At 36.8% G+C, this 14635-nt stretch overlaps 1 protein-coding gene across 1 annotated transcript in view; it reads right to left on the reverse strand.

The window, feature by feature from the left end:
* Positions 1-14635, reverse strand: part of LOC150103500 (solute carrier family 12 member 4-like) — a 336194-nt gene that overhangs the window by 11066 nt on the left and 310493 nt on the right. Inside the window, exon 25 of the mRNA XM_090397527.1 lies at positions 149-282. Within this exon, the coding sequence (XP_090253653.1) occupies positions 149-282 (134 nt within the window). The remainder of the gene's footprint in view (positions 1-148; positions 283-14635) is intronic.

Consider the following 14635-nt stretch of genomic DNA (forward strand, 5'->3'; position numbering starts at 1 on the left):
AGATATGGTATTTGTAATATTAATACAAATACCATAATTACAATCTTTAGTATAGACTATTATGTAAAATTTATACTTCTTAAAACAGATTTTCTTGAAAGGAAAATCTGTTTTAAGACACACATTTTACAAAATATCAAAAGGATACAGTTGGCTTCAACTTTATTAAACTTTGGTGGTCCAGGGAGATTAATTATAACAAGCTGAGCATCATGAGATTTGTTCACTATTACTTCATTCAATTTTACAGCAGTATGCATTCGGCGTACATTAGCTTCATCACTAGAAAAATTTGTTTAAAATAATTATTGTGGCTTCTCAACTAAATTAGAAAGAGATCATGAATCAAAATATTGTGATCATGTTTTATCATCTTAAGAGTTAAAAACTGTACATCATTATTTTCTAATATACCCTCAAAAGTTATGTAACATACACTGGCATTATATTTCATTAATGCAAAACTAAGCCTTGTGAATATCATGATATAAGATCTACAATATATGAAACTATAGCCTCTAAATATTGCACAATCCAATAAATTCAGGATGTCTAAATATGCATTTTCCCTTATTAATGTTTCTTATGGTACAAGGAAGCAAAGCCTATGCAGCACTGTCTCAACAGAGTTAGAATTCTATAAAGTAAACTGATGGGAAACTGAGGATTTGGTGATCATCAGTGAAGCCTTTTTTTTTGGTAGATCCATCTAAATAAATAATGTTTAGCATATTCAAACATTACTTAACATTTATGCATAGTCTCTGCTTCTTGATACCTCTTATATGCCATCATCATTTATTCCTGTATGTAAACAGAGAAATATATACAGAAATATTCTTATAACAAAAACTCATGGAAATAGTCTATTAGATGAAAATGAAACAAGTTACTCAATTTTACAAGAAATAGTAAATGTCAGATAGTTTATGAGCTTCACATTTAAAAAGAAGTTTGCTTATGTATTGCCAAAACTGTTTTCTTGGTCTTCGTCTTCCTCTGTGTCCATTAGTTGGTCTGCAAAGAGCAACAACACTGAACATAGGCGAAGGTGGATATCTAAGTTAGTGTTCCAACCATCTCAGCTGATTTTTTGAATGGTTTCTATCAGGGGTATTTGCTGACTTTCTTCAAGAATGACAGTATCAGGAATGTCATCTTGCCATGTATGTCCTAGTATTGTTTGAAGGCATGTTGTTGTCCCAAAGCTATTAACTGCTCGTTGAATAGTTGATTGGTGGTTTTACACAGACACATTTTTTGGCTTCTGCGGTGATGAGATTGCATTTCCAGATATTAATTACACTTATAGAGCTGATAATGTTTGTGCTTTCTTTTCACTGTCAGAGTATCAATGTAGAAGAACCAATGTACTGAAAAACATTTAATTTATCAAGAGTGTGGTCATTTAGTGTAATATTTCCTTCTATTCTGTTCTTAAAGAACAGAATTTTAGATTTTAATGCTATTGATTGCCAACCTAGTTAGTGCTACAATTTATATAAATTATCTAAAATTATCATTATTTTATTTATCTATTATTTATTACATTATATCCATTATGTAAAAATTATAAAATAATACATAAAAATGAAATATCAAATTTATTATAAAATATAACAATATTCATTGTATTTGAATTTTTAGTAACAAATGCTATGAGAGCATTTGTTACTAAATACTATGAGAGCTCTACTCCAATCATCGGTAATTCGTCCCTCTGTCTAGGCCTTCTGAACTATGCAGTGCAGCCACTGCAAGACTTTTATACCACTATACTTCAGCATTTCTGGTCAAATATCATCTACTCCTGTTGCCTTTCCACATTTTAAGCCTTTGATGGCTTTTTCTACTTCAAATATGGATATGTATTCCTGACTGCATGCCTGGTCAGTGTTTTTTACCACTGTGCTGTTATCACTGCTTGTTTCATTTAGCAGTTTTTCAAAGTAATTACTCCATACTTCAAGGATATCTTTTTTTTCTCCCGTTTTCATGTCACCTTTATCATCTCTAACTCCTTTTACAGTACTCTTTTCTCCATTTCTAAGTTTCTTCAACAACCTTCAAAATATTTTGATATTTATTTTCTATGTTCTTGCCAAAGTCCTCCCACGACTTTTGTTTAGCTAGTTTTACAGAGTGTTTAACTTTCTTACATTTGTCTCTGTATTCTCTAAGAGCACAAGCTGACTTATTTGCCAGGAACTTTTGATATACTTTCTTTTTTTCTTTCACTGCCTCTTTAACTTCCTGTGTCCACCATGGAGTTCTGATTTTTCTATCCTTGCAGACAACCTCACCACATGCCTCTCTGGCTGAATCAATCAAGGTTTTCTTCAAGGCTTGCCACTGAATCTCTAAAGTTTGGTTCTTGTTCTCAAACTCTTTCATTTTTTCTTCAATAATCTTTGTGTATTTTAGTCTACAGTTCACATCTGAGAGCTGCTCAACTTTTATTCGCTTTAAAACTTTCTTACATGTCATTCTTTTCAATATGAAATTCAATTTTATCCTGCTCAAGACTAAATAGTGATCGCTTCCAATTTCAAATCCTCTGTACACTCTGGTGTCCTGCACTAGGGAGAAAACATTACTATCAACAATAACATAGTTAATAAGACTTTTCTTATTCCTTGCTTCTTCTCTCCATGTGAATTTGCACACATTTTTATGTTGGAAGATGGTGTTAATGATGACCAGTCCATGTCCAAATATTTGCCATTATTAATAGCTTTGGAGAAAAGATCTCCAAATTTTCCCAATATATTTTTGTATGTCTGACAATCATTTCCTACTCTGCTATTTAGATCCCCAACAAGGACCAACTTTTCCTTTTTCATTGTGTCAGATGCTTTTTCTAAATCCTCAAAAAATTCCTCCATTTCTACCTTAGTAGAACCTTATGTGGGACCATAGGCACGAATAAGTCTCATTGTTCAGTCCTCCATTCTGATATTTGCCCACATCACTCTACTTGAGACTGCTTGCCATTCAAGAAGATTAGCCTCTTTTAAACTTTCCATTCTATTCAGGTTGAATACAATGGAAAGTTTAAAAAAAGGTGTTTAAATCCTCTTGTTAACAATAAAGCCGATTCCTAACTTGTGTTCCTTTTTTTTTTTCAATAATATCCTCCCCTTTTCATTATTTCTTATATTATTTCTTATAATCAGAAGCATCATCAAGGCTTTTTGTCTATACAATGAAGAAACATCCCAAGTTCCAATAATCATATCCTTAATTCGTTTAGTAGGTCTTTGTCCTTTAATCGGTCCGGGCTTTTACTCCTTTGGATTTCTTAAGAAGGTTTATTTATTTTTATTTTTTTTATAGGATGGAGTTGTCAGCAACAAACCTAACCCCCAACCTGGAAGACCAGGCCTCCATATTTATGAGCCCTGGAAGCAGGGTGTTCTGGCTATACTCCCCAGACACTGGGTGTTCATTTGATCGCCTTTTACGATGTGTATGAACTCACGGGGGGGACTATTAATTTCTGGTCACCACATAGGGATCTGCTGCACTGTACTTTCTTGAAATTTCCTCACAAAGGTCAAGATAAAGGTACAACCTAGAGCATTTAATTGCATGATTTCTTGATGAAATTTTTTCTGCACCTGAACAACACTCAGTCTGAAAACAGATTCTATGGTTTTCCCTTGTCACTATATCTCAGTGCTCCATTTTTCATACAGATTTACATACGACAATATACAAAGTTGGATAACTGGGAGGAGACTTCGACATGACCTTTTGAGGAATGCGGAGAACCAACTAGGGTTTTCTGACATGCTGTCCAATCCTCGGCTTCTAGTGTGCATCCTTTTGGGTATCTACCTGGATACTGAACAAATGAGGATGGGCTAACAATTTGGAATTTAGCCGACCAAACTGTACTCTTATTGGCTTAAACCATAACTCAACATGATGGTTCAACATGATGGAATTTCATCCTGGCTGGAGCACTGTCCAGTTAAACAAAGCCCTTGTTATTTCATTAGAGAACTAGGGTGAACAGCAAAAAAGTCAACTACTGGAAGAAACCCAAACCCCAAACTCAACATTAGCAGAGATATTAAGATATTGGCACCATCAACATAAGAAGCATCAATGGAAAAGAAATGGAACTAGCAGAAGAAATGGATAAGCACCAAATCGACATAATAGATGTGTCTAAAACAAAGAAGACAAAAGCAGGTGGGATCTTTCTAAGCAACAAATACAAGCAAGTTATATTCAGGAAAATAACAATCAGGGAAAAGAAGAGGTAGCTATACTATTAAACAATAAATATGGAGATAATCATCTTGAATGGCAGGCAATATCAGGTAGAGTGGTACGGGCTAATATCAAAATGGGAAACTGGACAATGAGATTGATTTGTGCTTATGGATATGCAGAGAGTTCTAATAAGAATTTTTTGAGGCATTAGAGAAGGCAGCTGACACAATGAAAAAGGAAAAGTTGGTTCTTGTTAGAGATCTAAACAGCAGAGCAGGAAATGATTACCAGACATATAAGAAGAATGTTTTGGGAAAATTTGGAGAAAAGAGGATGGATACAAAGGTGAGGAAGCGATTATGGTAGGGAGGAGTGATGCAGTGCAAAATGGTGAGGATGATAAGAATATGAATGAAAATCAGATTCAGAATCAGAGAAATGGGGATGGTCAGAATGAAAAGAGAGAGAGAGAGAGGTGTACTATAGCAGAGAGAGTACCAGATTGTGTTGATGGGATGGCCTCAAAGAGTGGAGAATTGTTATGCTTATAATTAATGTATGGAGTTTCAGAAATAAAGGGACTCAGTTTGAAGCACTGATTGAATCAGTATGTCCAAAGATAATTAGCATAAATGAAACTTGGCTGACTGAGGATGACATACCTGAGGACTTGAAATGCTAGGATACAGAATTTTCCAAAAGGATAGAGAGGAGGGGGGAATATTGTTAACAATAGCAGAGGAATTGTGTCCTTCAAGAGTGGAAGCAGAAAACAGTAGTATGTGTGAAGATTTTGAAGCTATTTGGTGTGAAGCTGAGATCAACAGAATAGTATATGTAATAGGACGTTGTTATAGGGCAGGGAATGTGGATCTAAATGTTAAGATCTTCCATTGAGTGGCATTAAACTGACATCACCATAATTTACCCATCTTTCCAGCCTATTTAAATTCCCTTGAAGAGCCAAAACATTAGCACTATTACTAATAATCTTCCCAAACTTTACATTATCTGCAAATTGAACATCTCCCTATAGTCCTAAGACAATATTATTGATGTAAAGATTGAAGCTATGACTAACCTATGACAGCAATTTTTTCAGCACCAAACCCTGTGGAATCACTTGTAACTTTCCCACTCCCCAACACTGATCCCCCATATACAACTCTATGATATCTAGGAGCGGCAATCCAATACCCTAACCTGTTATGCAAACCCATACGTTGCAACTTAAAAATCAATTTATGTGGCACTCTGTTCAATGCCTTAGGGGGAAAAAAAGACAACAGTATATATCTTATCCTTATCTGCTGCTCTAATGTACAAGATTACCAGATTACGAAAACAGGAGCACCATTTAACAAATCCATGCTGGCCTGCAGAAATAATATCTGCCTTCATCTGCCAAATTCTATATATGAGCTCTTACCAATTTTTCCAAAATCTTAACAATTCCAGAAGAAATACAAAGACTTATAGTTTTATACCTCCATTCCCCTGCCAACACCATGCAATGGTAATATCTTAGCCTCCTTCCACTCCATAGAACTGTTACATTGGATTACTTGCATTAAACAGCTAAGCTAAGCATGGTCAGTTCCATAGCATATTGCAGTAAAACACATGGTGAAATTCCATCTAGGCATATCTGCTGTATTTAGCATATTCAGTATTCAGAATACATCATCTTCCTTCACTTTTATTTCATCACTCATTATCCTTCTAGGAATAAACCCTTCTGTACCACAATGAAAAACTTAAATAAACTGATAATTAAATAGCTCAACTATGTCATCTGCTATGGTCACCCCATTTCCCATCTCCATCTAGCAAGGTAATTCCATCCAATATCATTTTTCCTTGCCACATAGTGAAAAATCTCCTTGGGATTTCCTTGGATTGCAATGCCAGTCTCCTCTCATATTCTAATTTTTCTTTCCTTACAATACTAGTCACTTCTGTAGCCTGAGCCCTATATTCCTCATACAACTGTTTCCACCTATTTCTCTCTCTCTCTCTGTCTTCTATAATCTCTTTTTCTTCTTCAATTCCCCTTTTATTTTTCTTGTCATGCATGTGATTCTAAATTGCTTTGTCTTCTTTGCCTGAGGTATAAAATATGTCAATGCTGTCAACAATTTCATCTTAAATATCTCCGATGCATTACTGCAAGCTGGTTTCTAAGTCTATGATAATTACCTGCATCATAATTCCACAAACATTCTGTTTTGATACCTACACATGCCAATTTATCTTCTAAGTCTGAACTACATGGTCACTCTCACCAACAGTGAACAAGTATGATATCTCAATCACAATCCAAAACTCCTGATTCTCAGGTTCCCTCCAAGACATGTTGCATAAGACAGTTGTCCCTCAAGAAATCCAAAAATTCAGTTCCCTTATTGCTACATGCTGTCTACTTTGCCTAGTTTATATTGCTATAGTTGAGGTCCCCCAAAAGGATCACACACTTTGCATTTGCTAAACTAATTTGCCTAAACATTTCCTGCTTATCACCAGTCATATTACCTGGTCTGTAGCAACATCCTACTAAATATCTTGTCTTATAAAGATCTATCACACACCATATACTATTAAAGTTATTAGTGCTGTCTCCACCGTGATTCTCCATCCTGAGAAGATGCATCTGTTATCATGAGTAACACTCCACAACCACATTTACCCTCCCTATCCTGCTGATACCCTTTGATTTCTATGCTTGTTAGAACATCCTCCTCAGTTAACCAAGTTTCACTGATACCAAAAACCTCCGGAGAGTGCAATTCAATCAATACCACAAACTCATTCCCTTTAATTTTAATGTGCCTAGCATTTGCATACATAAAATCCAGTGCTTAAGGGTCAAAGCTATATAACTGAGAGGAGACTTCCACATAGCCTCTAAAGAAATGCGAAGAACTGATCAGGGCTTCTGATCTAATGTCCAATCCTCACCTTCTCGTGGTGCACCCTGTTAGGTATCTACCTAGATAATGAACGAACGAGGATGGGCTGGCAATTTTGGATTTAGCCGACCAAATTGTATTCTTATTGGCTTAAACCAAAATAAAAAATGGTACAACATGACACAATTTCATGCCAGCAGGGGCATCGCCTGGTTAAACAAGGCCCCCGTTGTTTTCGCCAGGGAACCAGGGCAAACAGTGAGAAGTCAGCTACTGGAACAAATCCTACCCCCCCCCCCCCCACCCCCAAACATCACCATCACCAAAGTTCAAGATCGGTACTATCAACATAAGAAGCCTGAATGGCAAAGAAATGGAGCTAACTGGAGAATTAGATAAGCACCAGATCGACATAATAGGGGTGACTGAAACAAAAAAGACAAAATCTGGTGAGATCTTTCTGAACAATAAATACAAAACATTGTATTCAGATAATGACAATCAAGGAAAAGAAGGAGTAGTCACAGTATTCAACACAAAATAAGAGGCTAATCTTCTTGAATGGCAGGCAGTCTCAAGCAGTGATGTGGGCAAATATGAGAATGGGGAACTGGACAAAGGGAGACTTATTTGTGCCTATGGTCCCACAGAAGGTTCTACTAAGATAGAAGCAGAGGAATTTTTTTTGAGGCTTTAGAGAAAGCAACTGACACAGTGAAAAAGGAAAACTTGGTCCTTGTTGGGGATCTACTAAATAACAGAGTAGGAAATGATTGTCAGACACACAAAAATATATCAAGAAAATTTGGAAAAAAGAGCAAAGCTAATAATAATAGCAAATATCTGTTGGATTTCTGCTCAGGACATGGACTGGTTATTACTAAAACAATGTTCCAACATAAAAATGTGCACAAATTCACATGGAGAGAAAAAGCTAGGAATAAGAAAAGTCTCATTGACCATGTTATTGTTGATAGTGATGTTTTCTCCCTGGTGCAGGACACCAGAGTATACAGAGGATTTGAAATTGAAAGTGATCACAAAGTCTTAGAGTGGCTGCACTGCATAGTTCAGAAAGCCTGGACAGAGAGATGAATTCCAGATGATTGGAGTAGAGCTTTCATACTACCCATATATAAAAAGGGAAATAAAACTGGATGTGAGAATTACAGAGGTATTTCTCTACTGAGTGTTCCTGGTAAGATATATGCAAGTATACTTGAGAAACAGTTCAGAAGAATTGTGGAGGAGAAGCTTGGTGAAGAACAAGCTGGATTCAGGCCAAATAGAGGCTGTCAGGATCAGATTTTCACTTTACAACAGATAGTTGAGAAATCATAAAGATCTGTATTTACGTTTTGTACTTCTGGAAAAGGCATATGACAAGGTGGCAAGAGAGAAGCTATTCGAAACGCTACAATTATATGGTGTCACTGGGGCATTATATCAAGCAATACTTAGTCTTTATTTGAGTTGTAAGTCAGCAGTTAGAATTGAAGGAAGTACAGGAAGATGGTTTAATGTTAAATCTGGTGTGAGACAAGGATGTACATTATCCCCTCTGTTATTCATTATCTATATGGATCACATTATGAAGGAAAGTGGTATTAAACATGATATCAAAATTGGAGATGTTCATCTCAGCACTTTGCTTTATGCAGATGATGTTATACTTCTAAATAAATCTGCTACAAGTCTGCAAAATTCCTTGACTAAAGTGAATAATTGTTGTAATAGATATGGTATGAAGGTCAGCATTAAAAAGACAAAGACAACGAAAATAGGCAGAAACATTGAAAATATCAACTGCATTGTGAATGGAGAACCTATAGAACAAGTAAAACATTTCAGCAACTTTGGCACGATTTTTAGTGAAGATGGTAAATTAAGTATGGAAATAGAGAACAGAATCAACAAAGCTGGTATGGTAGGAAGTCAACTGAATAAATTTATATGGAATAAGAAAGAAATTAGTCAAAATTCTAAATTAGCTGTATACAAGACAGTGTTCAAACCAATTTTAACTTATGGATCTGAGAGATGGGTCAGTAGTAAAACACTTGACCAAAGACTAGAGACAACAGATATGAGTCCTAAGAAAGATCAGGGGCATGAATAGATGGCATCAATGGCAATTTTATATTAAAAATAATAATATTAGGAAAGAACTCGACATTGTTAGCATCCAGGAATGCGTTAGAAGAGCTAATATCAGGTGCTATGGTCCCTTAAACAGAATGGGAGAGGAAAGATTAGCAAAACAAGTGTTCTCAGCCAGGTTGGTGGGAAAAAAGACCCAGAGGAAGACTAAGATATAAGTGGATTGATACAGTAAAAAGTGCCTTAGAAGATAGAAATATAAGATCTGATAATGTTTGAGTCTTGACAGGTAACAGACTGATTTGGAGAAAAATTGTAGATAGGAAGTTAGTAATGATGGAAGCATTACTAACTAGTTTTTCATGTAGTACTATCATATCTGTACACCTTTTGAGGATATAGATCAGGAATTTGTTGATGATGATGAAATCCAGTGCATTGCCAGCATTCTCATCATCATCATCAAATTCCTGCCATGATAGTACTACATAAAAAAATTACATCATTATTAATTTCCTATCTACAATTTTCCTCCAAATCAGTCTGTTACTTGTCAAGACTCCAACATTATCAGATCTTATATTTCTATCATCTAAGGCATTTTGTACCGTATCAATCCACCTATATCTTGGTCTTCCTCTGGGTCATTTTCCTGCCAAACTGGCAGAGAACACTTGTTTTGCTAAACTTTCCTCTCCCATTCTATTTAAGTGACCATACCACCTGAGATTAGCTCTGCTAACACATTCCTGGATGCTGACAATGTCAAGTTCTTTCCTAATATCCTCGTTTTTAATATGATATTGCCATTGATGACATCTGTTCACACCTATAATCTTTCTCAGGACTCTCATATCTGTGGTCTCTAGTCTTTGGTCAAGTGTTTTACTTCTGACCCAGCTCTCAGATCCATAAGTTAAAACTGGTTTAAACATCGTCTTGTATACAGCTAATTTAGTGTTCCAACTAATTTCTCTCTTATTCCATATGAATTTATTCAATTGACTTCCCACCATACCAGCTTTGCTGATTCTGTTGTCTATTTCTATATTTAATTTACCATCTTCACTAAAAATTGTGCCTAAATAGCTGAAATGTTTTACTTGTTCCACAGGTTCTCCATTCACAACACAGTTGACATTTTCAATGATTCTGCCTATTTTCATTGTCTTTGTCTTTCTATTGCTGACCTTCATACCATATCTATTACAACAGCTATTCAATTTAGTCAGAGAATCTTGCAGACTTGTAGCAGATTGATTTAGAAGTACATCATCATACGCATAAAGCAAAGAGCTGACATTAACATCTCCAATTTTGATATCATGTTTAATACCACTTTCCTTCATAATGTGATCCATATAGATAATGAATAACAGAGGGGATAATGTACATCCTTGTCTCACACCAGATTTAACATTAAACCATCTTCCTGTACTTCCTTCAATTCTAACTGCTGACTTACAACTCAAATAAAGACTAAGTATTGCTTGATATAATGCCCCATTGACACCATATAACTGCAGCGTATTGAATAGCTTCTCCCTTGGCACCTTGTCATATGCCTTTTCCAAATCGACAAAACTTAAATACAGATCTTTGTTATATTCCCATGCTTTCTCGACTATTTGTCGTAAAGTGAAGATCTGATCCTGACATCCCCTATTTGGCCTGAATCCAGCTTGTTCTTCACCAAGCTTTTCTTCTACAATTCTTTTCAACTGTTTCTCAAGTATACTTGCATAGATCTTGCCAGGAACACTCAGTAGGGAAATACCTCTGTAATTCTCACATGCAGTTCATTTCCCTTTTCATATATGGGTACTATGAGAGCTCTACTCCAAACATCAGGAATTCGTCCCTCTGTCCAGGCTTTCTGAACTATGCAGTGCAGCCACTGTAAGACTCTTATACCACCATACTTCAGCATTTCTGGTCAAATATCATCTACTCCTGCTGCCTTTCCACATTTCAAGCCTTTGATGGCTTTTTCTACTTCAAGTATGGATATGTATTCCTGACTGCATGCCTGGTCAGTGTTTTTTACCACTGTGCTGTCATCACTGCTTGTTCCATTTAGCAGTTTTTCAAAGTAATTACTCCATACTTCAAGGATATCTTTTTCTTCCGTTTTCATGTCATATCATCTCCAATTCCTTTTACAGCACTCTTTCCTCCATTCCTAAGCTTCTTCAACAACCTCCAGAATATTTTGCCACCTTCTTGATGTTTATTTTCTATATTCTTACCAAAGTCCTCCCATGACTTTTGTTTAGCTAGTTTTACACAGTGTTTAGCATTCTTGCATTTGTCTCTGTATTCTCTAAGAGCACAAGCTGACTTATTTGACAGGAACTTTTGATATGCTTTCTTCTTTTCCTTCATTGCCTCTTTAACTTCCTGTGTCCACCAGGGAGTTCTGATTTTTTTATCCTTGCAGACAACCTCACCACATGCCTCTCTGGCAGAATCAATCAATGTTTTCTTCAGAGTTTGCCACTGAATCTCCAAGGTTTGATTCCTGTTCTCAAACTCTTTTATTTTTTCTTCAATAATCTTTGTGTTTTTAGTCTGCAGTTCACATCTGAGAGCTGCTCAACTTTTATTCGCTTTAAAACTTTCTTACATGTTATTCTTTTCAATATGAAATTCAAAAGAATGCCAGCATTCTTAAAGCCATTATTACTCCCCTCATACTTCATCTGACTCTGTAATATAGTGTACACAATTTTATTTCTAAAGCTACTTTTCCCACAAGAGGCCATCCATGCTTCATTCCACCTGTTCAATTCTAGTTTCTGTGCAAGAAAAAAACAGCATCCATTTCTTGCATATAACTCTCTTCTAACCTCAAATATATTCCATGCATTCGCATATTCCAGAACTCTTTCCTACACTTTCTTGCTATCATCTCATTCATTATTACTTCTCTTATCCTCCACTGTGTATTACCATACAGGGGCGACACACTCACTATCATTCCTTAGACACATTTCTGATGCACTGTTTCTAACATCAACCTGAAATCTTATGCTGCATGATTCACACTACCTCTCAGGTTATTCGTTCCAACCATTACTATCACTCTCCACATTCTCACCCCTCTTTACTGCCAGTGCCACACTCTATTGTTTCACCAGGCAAGCACTATCTGGCACTCTGCCCTACACACACCCTCAGTCTCCATACATGACACTCCAAACAGATCCATTCATCCTTCTCTCACTAACATCCCTGACTCTTACAGCTTCCAACATGTCTCTCCTTCCTCTCCCACTCTCGACTTTCTGCAATTTCCACTATTCCCTTGTCTCTCCCATTCTCCCCCTCTCTCTCTCTCTCTCCTTTCTGTCAGATATCGTTCTCTTACACCTACTCTCATTCTTCTCACACTAGCCAACCTTTTCATCTTCCTAATATCTTCATTCACATTCCTGTTACATACATGCGCAATTTATAGTTATTAACATGATGCTCACAATATTCCAATACTGAAAGAAAGACAGGTATTTAGGCACTGTAACCCGAAAGAAGCTCCCTCAATGAGCTTTGATTCCTTGGAGGAGCCCACACCATAATTAACTATTCCAGGCTACCTTTCCACATTTCAGGTTTTTGATGATGTTCTCTACCTGAAGTGTTGATATTTATCCCAGAATACACTTGAATATTTTCTACTACTGTTCCACAACTCTTATTGAACAATTTTTTCAAGTAATTTACTCACGAAGGCTATCTTTACCTGCATCTTTATACCTCATTCATCATATGATTCCTTTTAGAGTACTCTTTTCTCCATTTCTAAACATTTTTATCATAGCTTCCAGAACATTTTGCATTTTCATGATATTTATTATTATTCAGGTCTCCATGGAGTCAAGAAACTCATCGCAGGAGGTCCTTCCTAGGAAACACAAAGTCTATCATACCACTTCTTGAACTCACTGACCATTCTTGCTCTCACCACTCTATCAGGCAATGCATTCCATGGTTCTACCACCTTCCATGCAAAGAGACCACTCCTCACCCTCTTGCTCACAGCTTCCTTTCGTAACTTCCAGGGATGGCCTCTTGTCATTGCTCCTTCTCACTGCCTTCTTATAACTGTTTTTTAGTTACTTTTACACACTGCATAACTTTCTTACATTTTTTCTGTGTTTTCTAAGGGCTCATGCTGACTTATTAAATTTCTGTCATTTTCCTTTTACATATTAGGTTTAATAGCCTGTTACAATCAAGTACTTTAGCATTGTAAGAACCTAATGCATACGATAAGATAGTTAATCCTATTTGCAGGCTGTTATATGTCTGTAAATTTCATGTAATCCCTGCCTGTTTTTTCTGCCTACTAACTTCTTGATAGGAGGGTGGTTGACGGAGAGATATCAGAGAGTGGTTTACTCGGGAGTAGAGTCCACAAGACGGCCTGTGACTAGTGGTGTGCCACAAGGATCTGTTCTTGGACCACTGCTGTTTAATTTGTTCATAAATGATATAGGTAATGATCTGAGAGGAACAGTTCATTTGTTTGCGGATGATGCGAAGTTGGGTAGGGCAATAGTGAATGCAGATGACGTCAAAATTTTGCAGGATGATTTGGATAGATTGGAGGTCTGGGCTAAGGAGAATGGATGTCAGTTTAATGTGGCAAAATGTAAGGTTATGCATTTTGGGGTGAAAAGATTGGCGGCAGTTTACTGCATTGGTGGAACCCTGCTCCAGGAAATTGATGAGGCACGAGATTTAGGAGTGTTGGTGGATAAGGAATTGAAATTTAGGGGACACATTGCAAAAATGACCAAAACAGCTCATCAAATCACTTGGTTGCTGAAGAATACGTTGACAAGCAGAGACAAGCAGGTTATTGTTCCTCTCTATCGAGCCTTGATAAGACCCCATCTAGACTACTGTGCTCAGATTTGGTCACCTAGGTTTCTTCTTGATGGGGAGGAGGTGGAGAGGATCCAGAGGCGAGTGACCAAGATGATAGCAGGTCTGTGGAATGAACCGTATGAGAACAGGTTGAGGATTTGTGGGTTGCAAAAATTGGTTGATAGGCGGAGGAGGGGAGATATGATTGAGACATTCAAATTACTGAAGGGTTTCTATAAAATTAATTCAGAAGATATTTTTGAGAACAGGGCTGGTTGTGGGAGGACTAGGGGACATCCATGGAAACTGGGCAAAAGTGTGGTTAGTAAAGGTGTTAGAGCTGGGTTCTTTACTTTTAGAGTAGTGAATGAGTGGAATGCGCTCCCTGAGTCTGTAGTGGATGCTGTGACAGTGAATGAGTTTAAGGCGAGGTATGATAGATACTGTATGAATGTCAGAGTTGTGATGAATATGATTTGGGGCCTCCCTCGATGAGTCTAATGACTCCCTGGAGTTGCCCGTAATAATAG

The sequence above is a fragment of the Typopeltis vanoorti genome, chromosome 9, assembly GCF_054136105.1.
Source record: "Typopeltis vanoorti isolate ZY-2024b chromosome 9, IOZ_Tvanoo_1.0, whole genome shotgun sequence".
Lineage (NCBI taxonomy): Eukaryota > Metazoa > Arthropoda > Arachnida > Uropygi > Thelyphonidae > Typopeltis > Typopeltis vanoorti.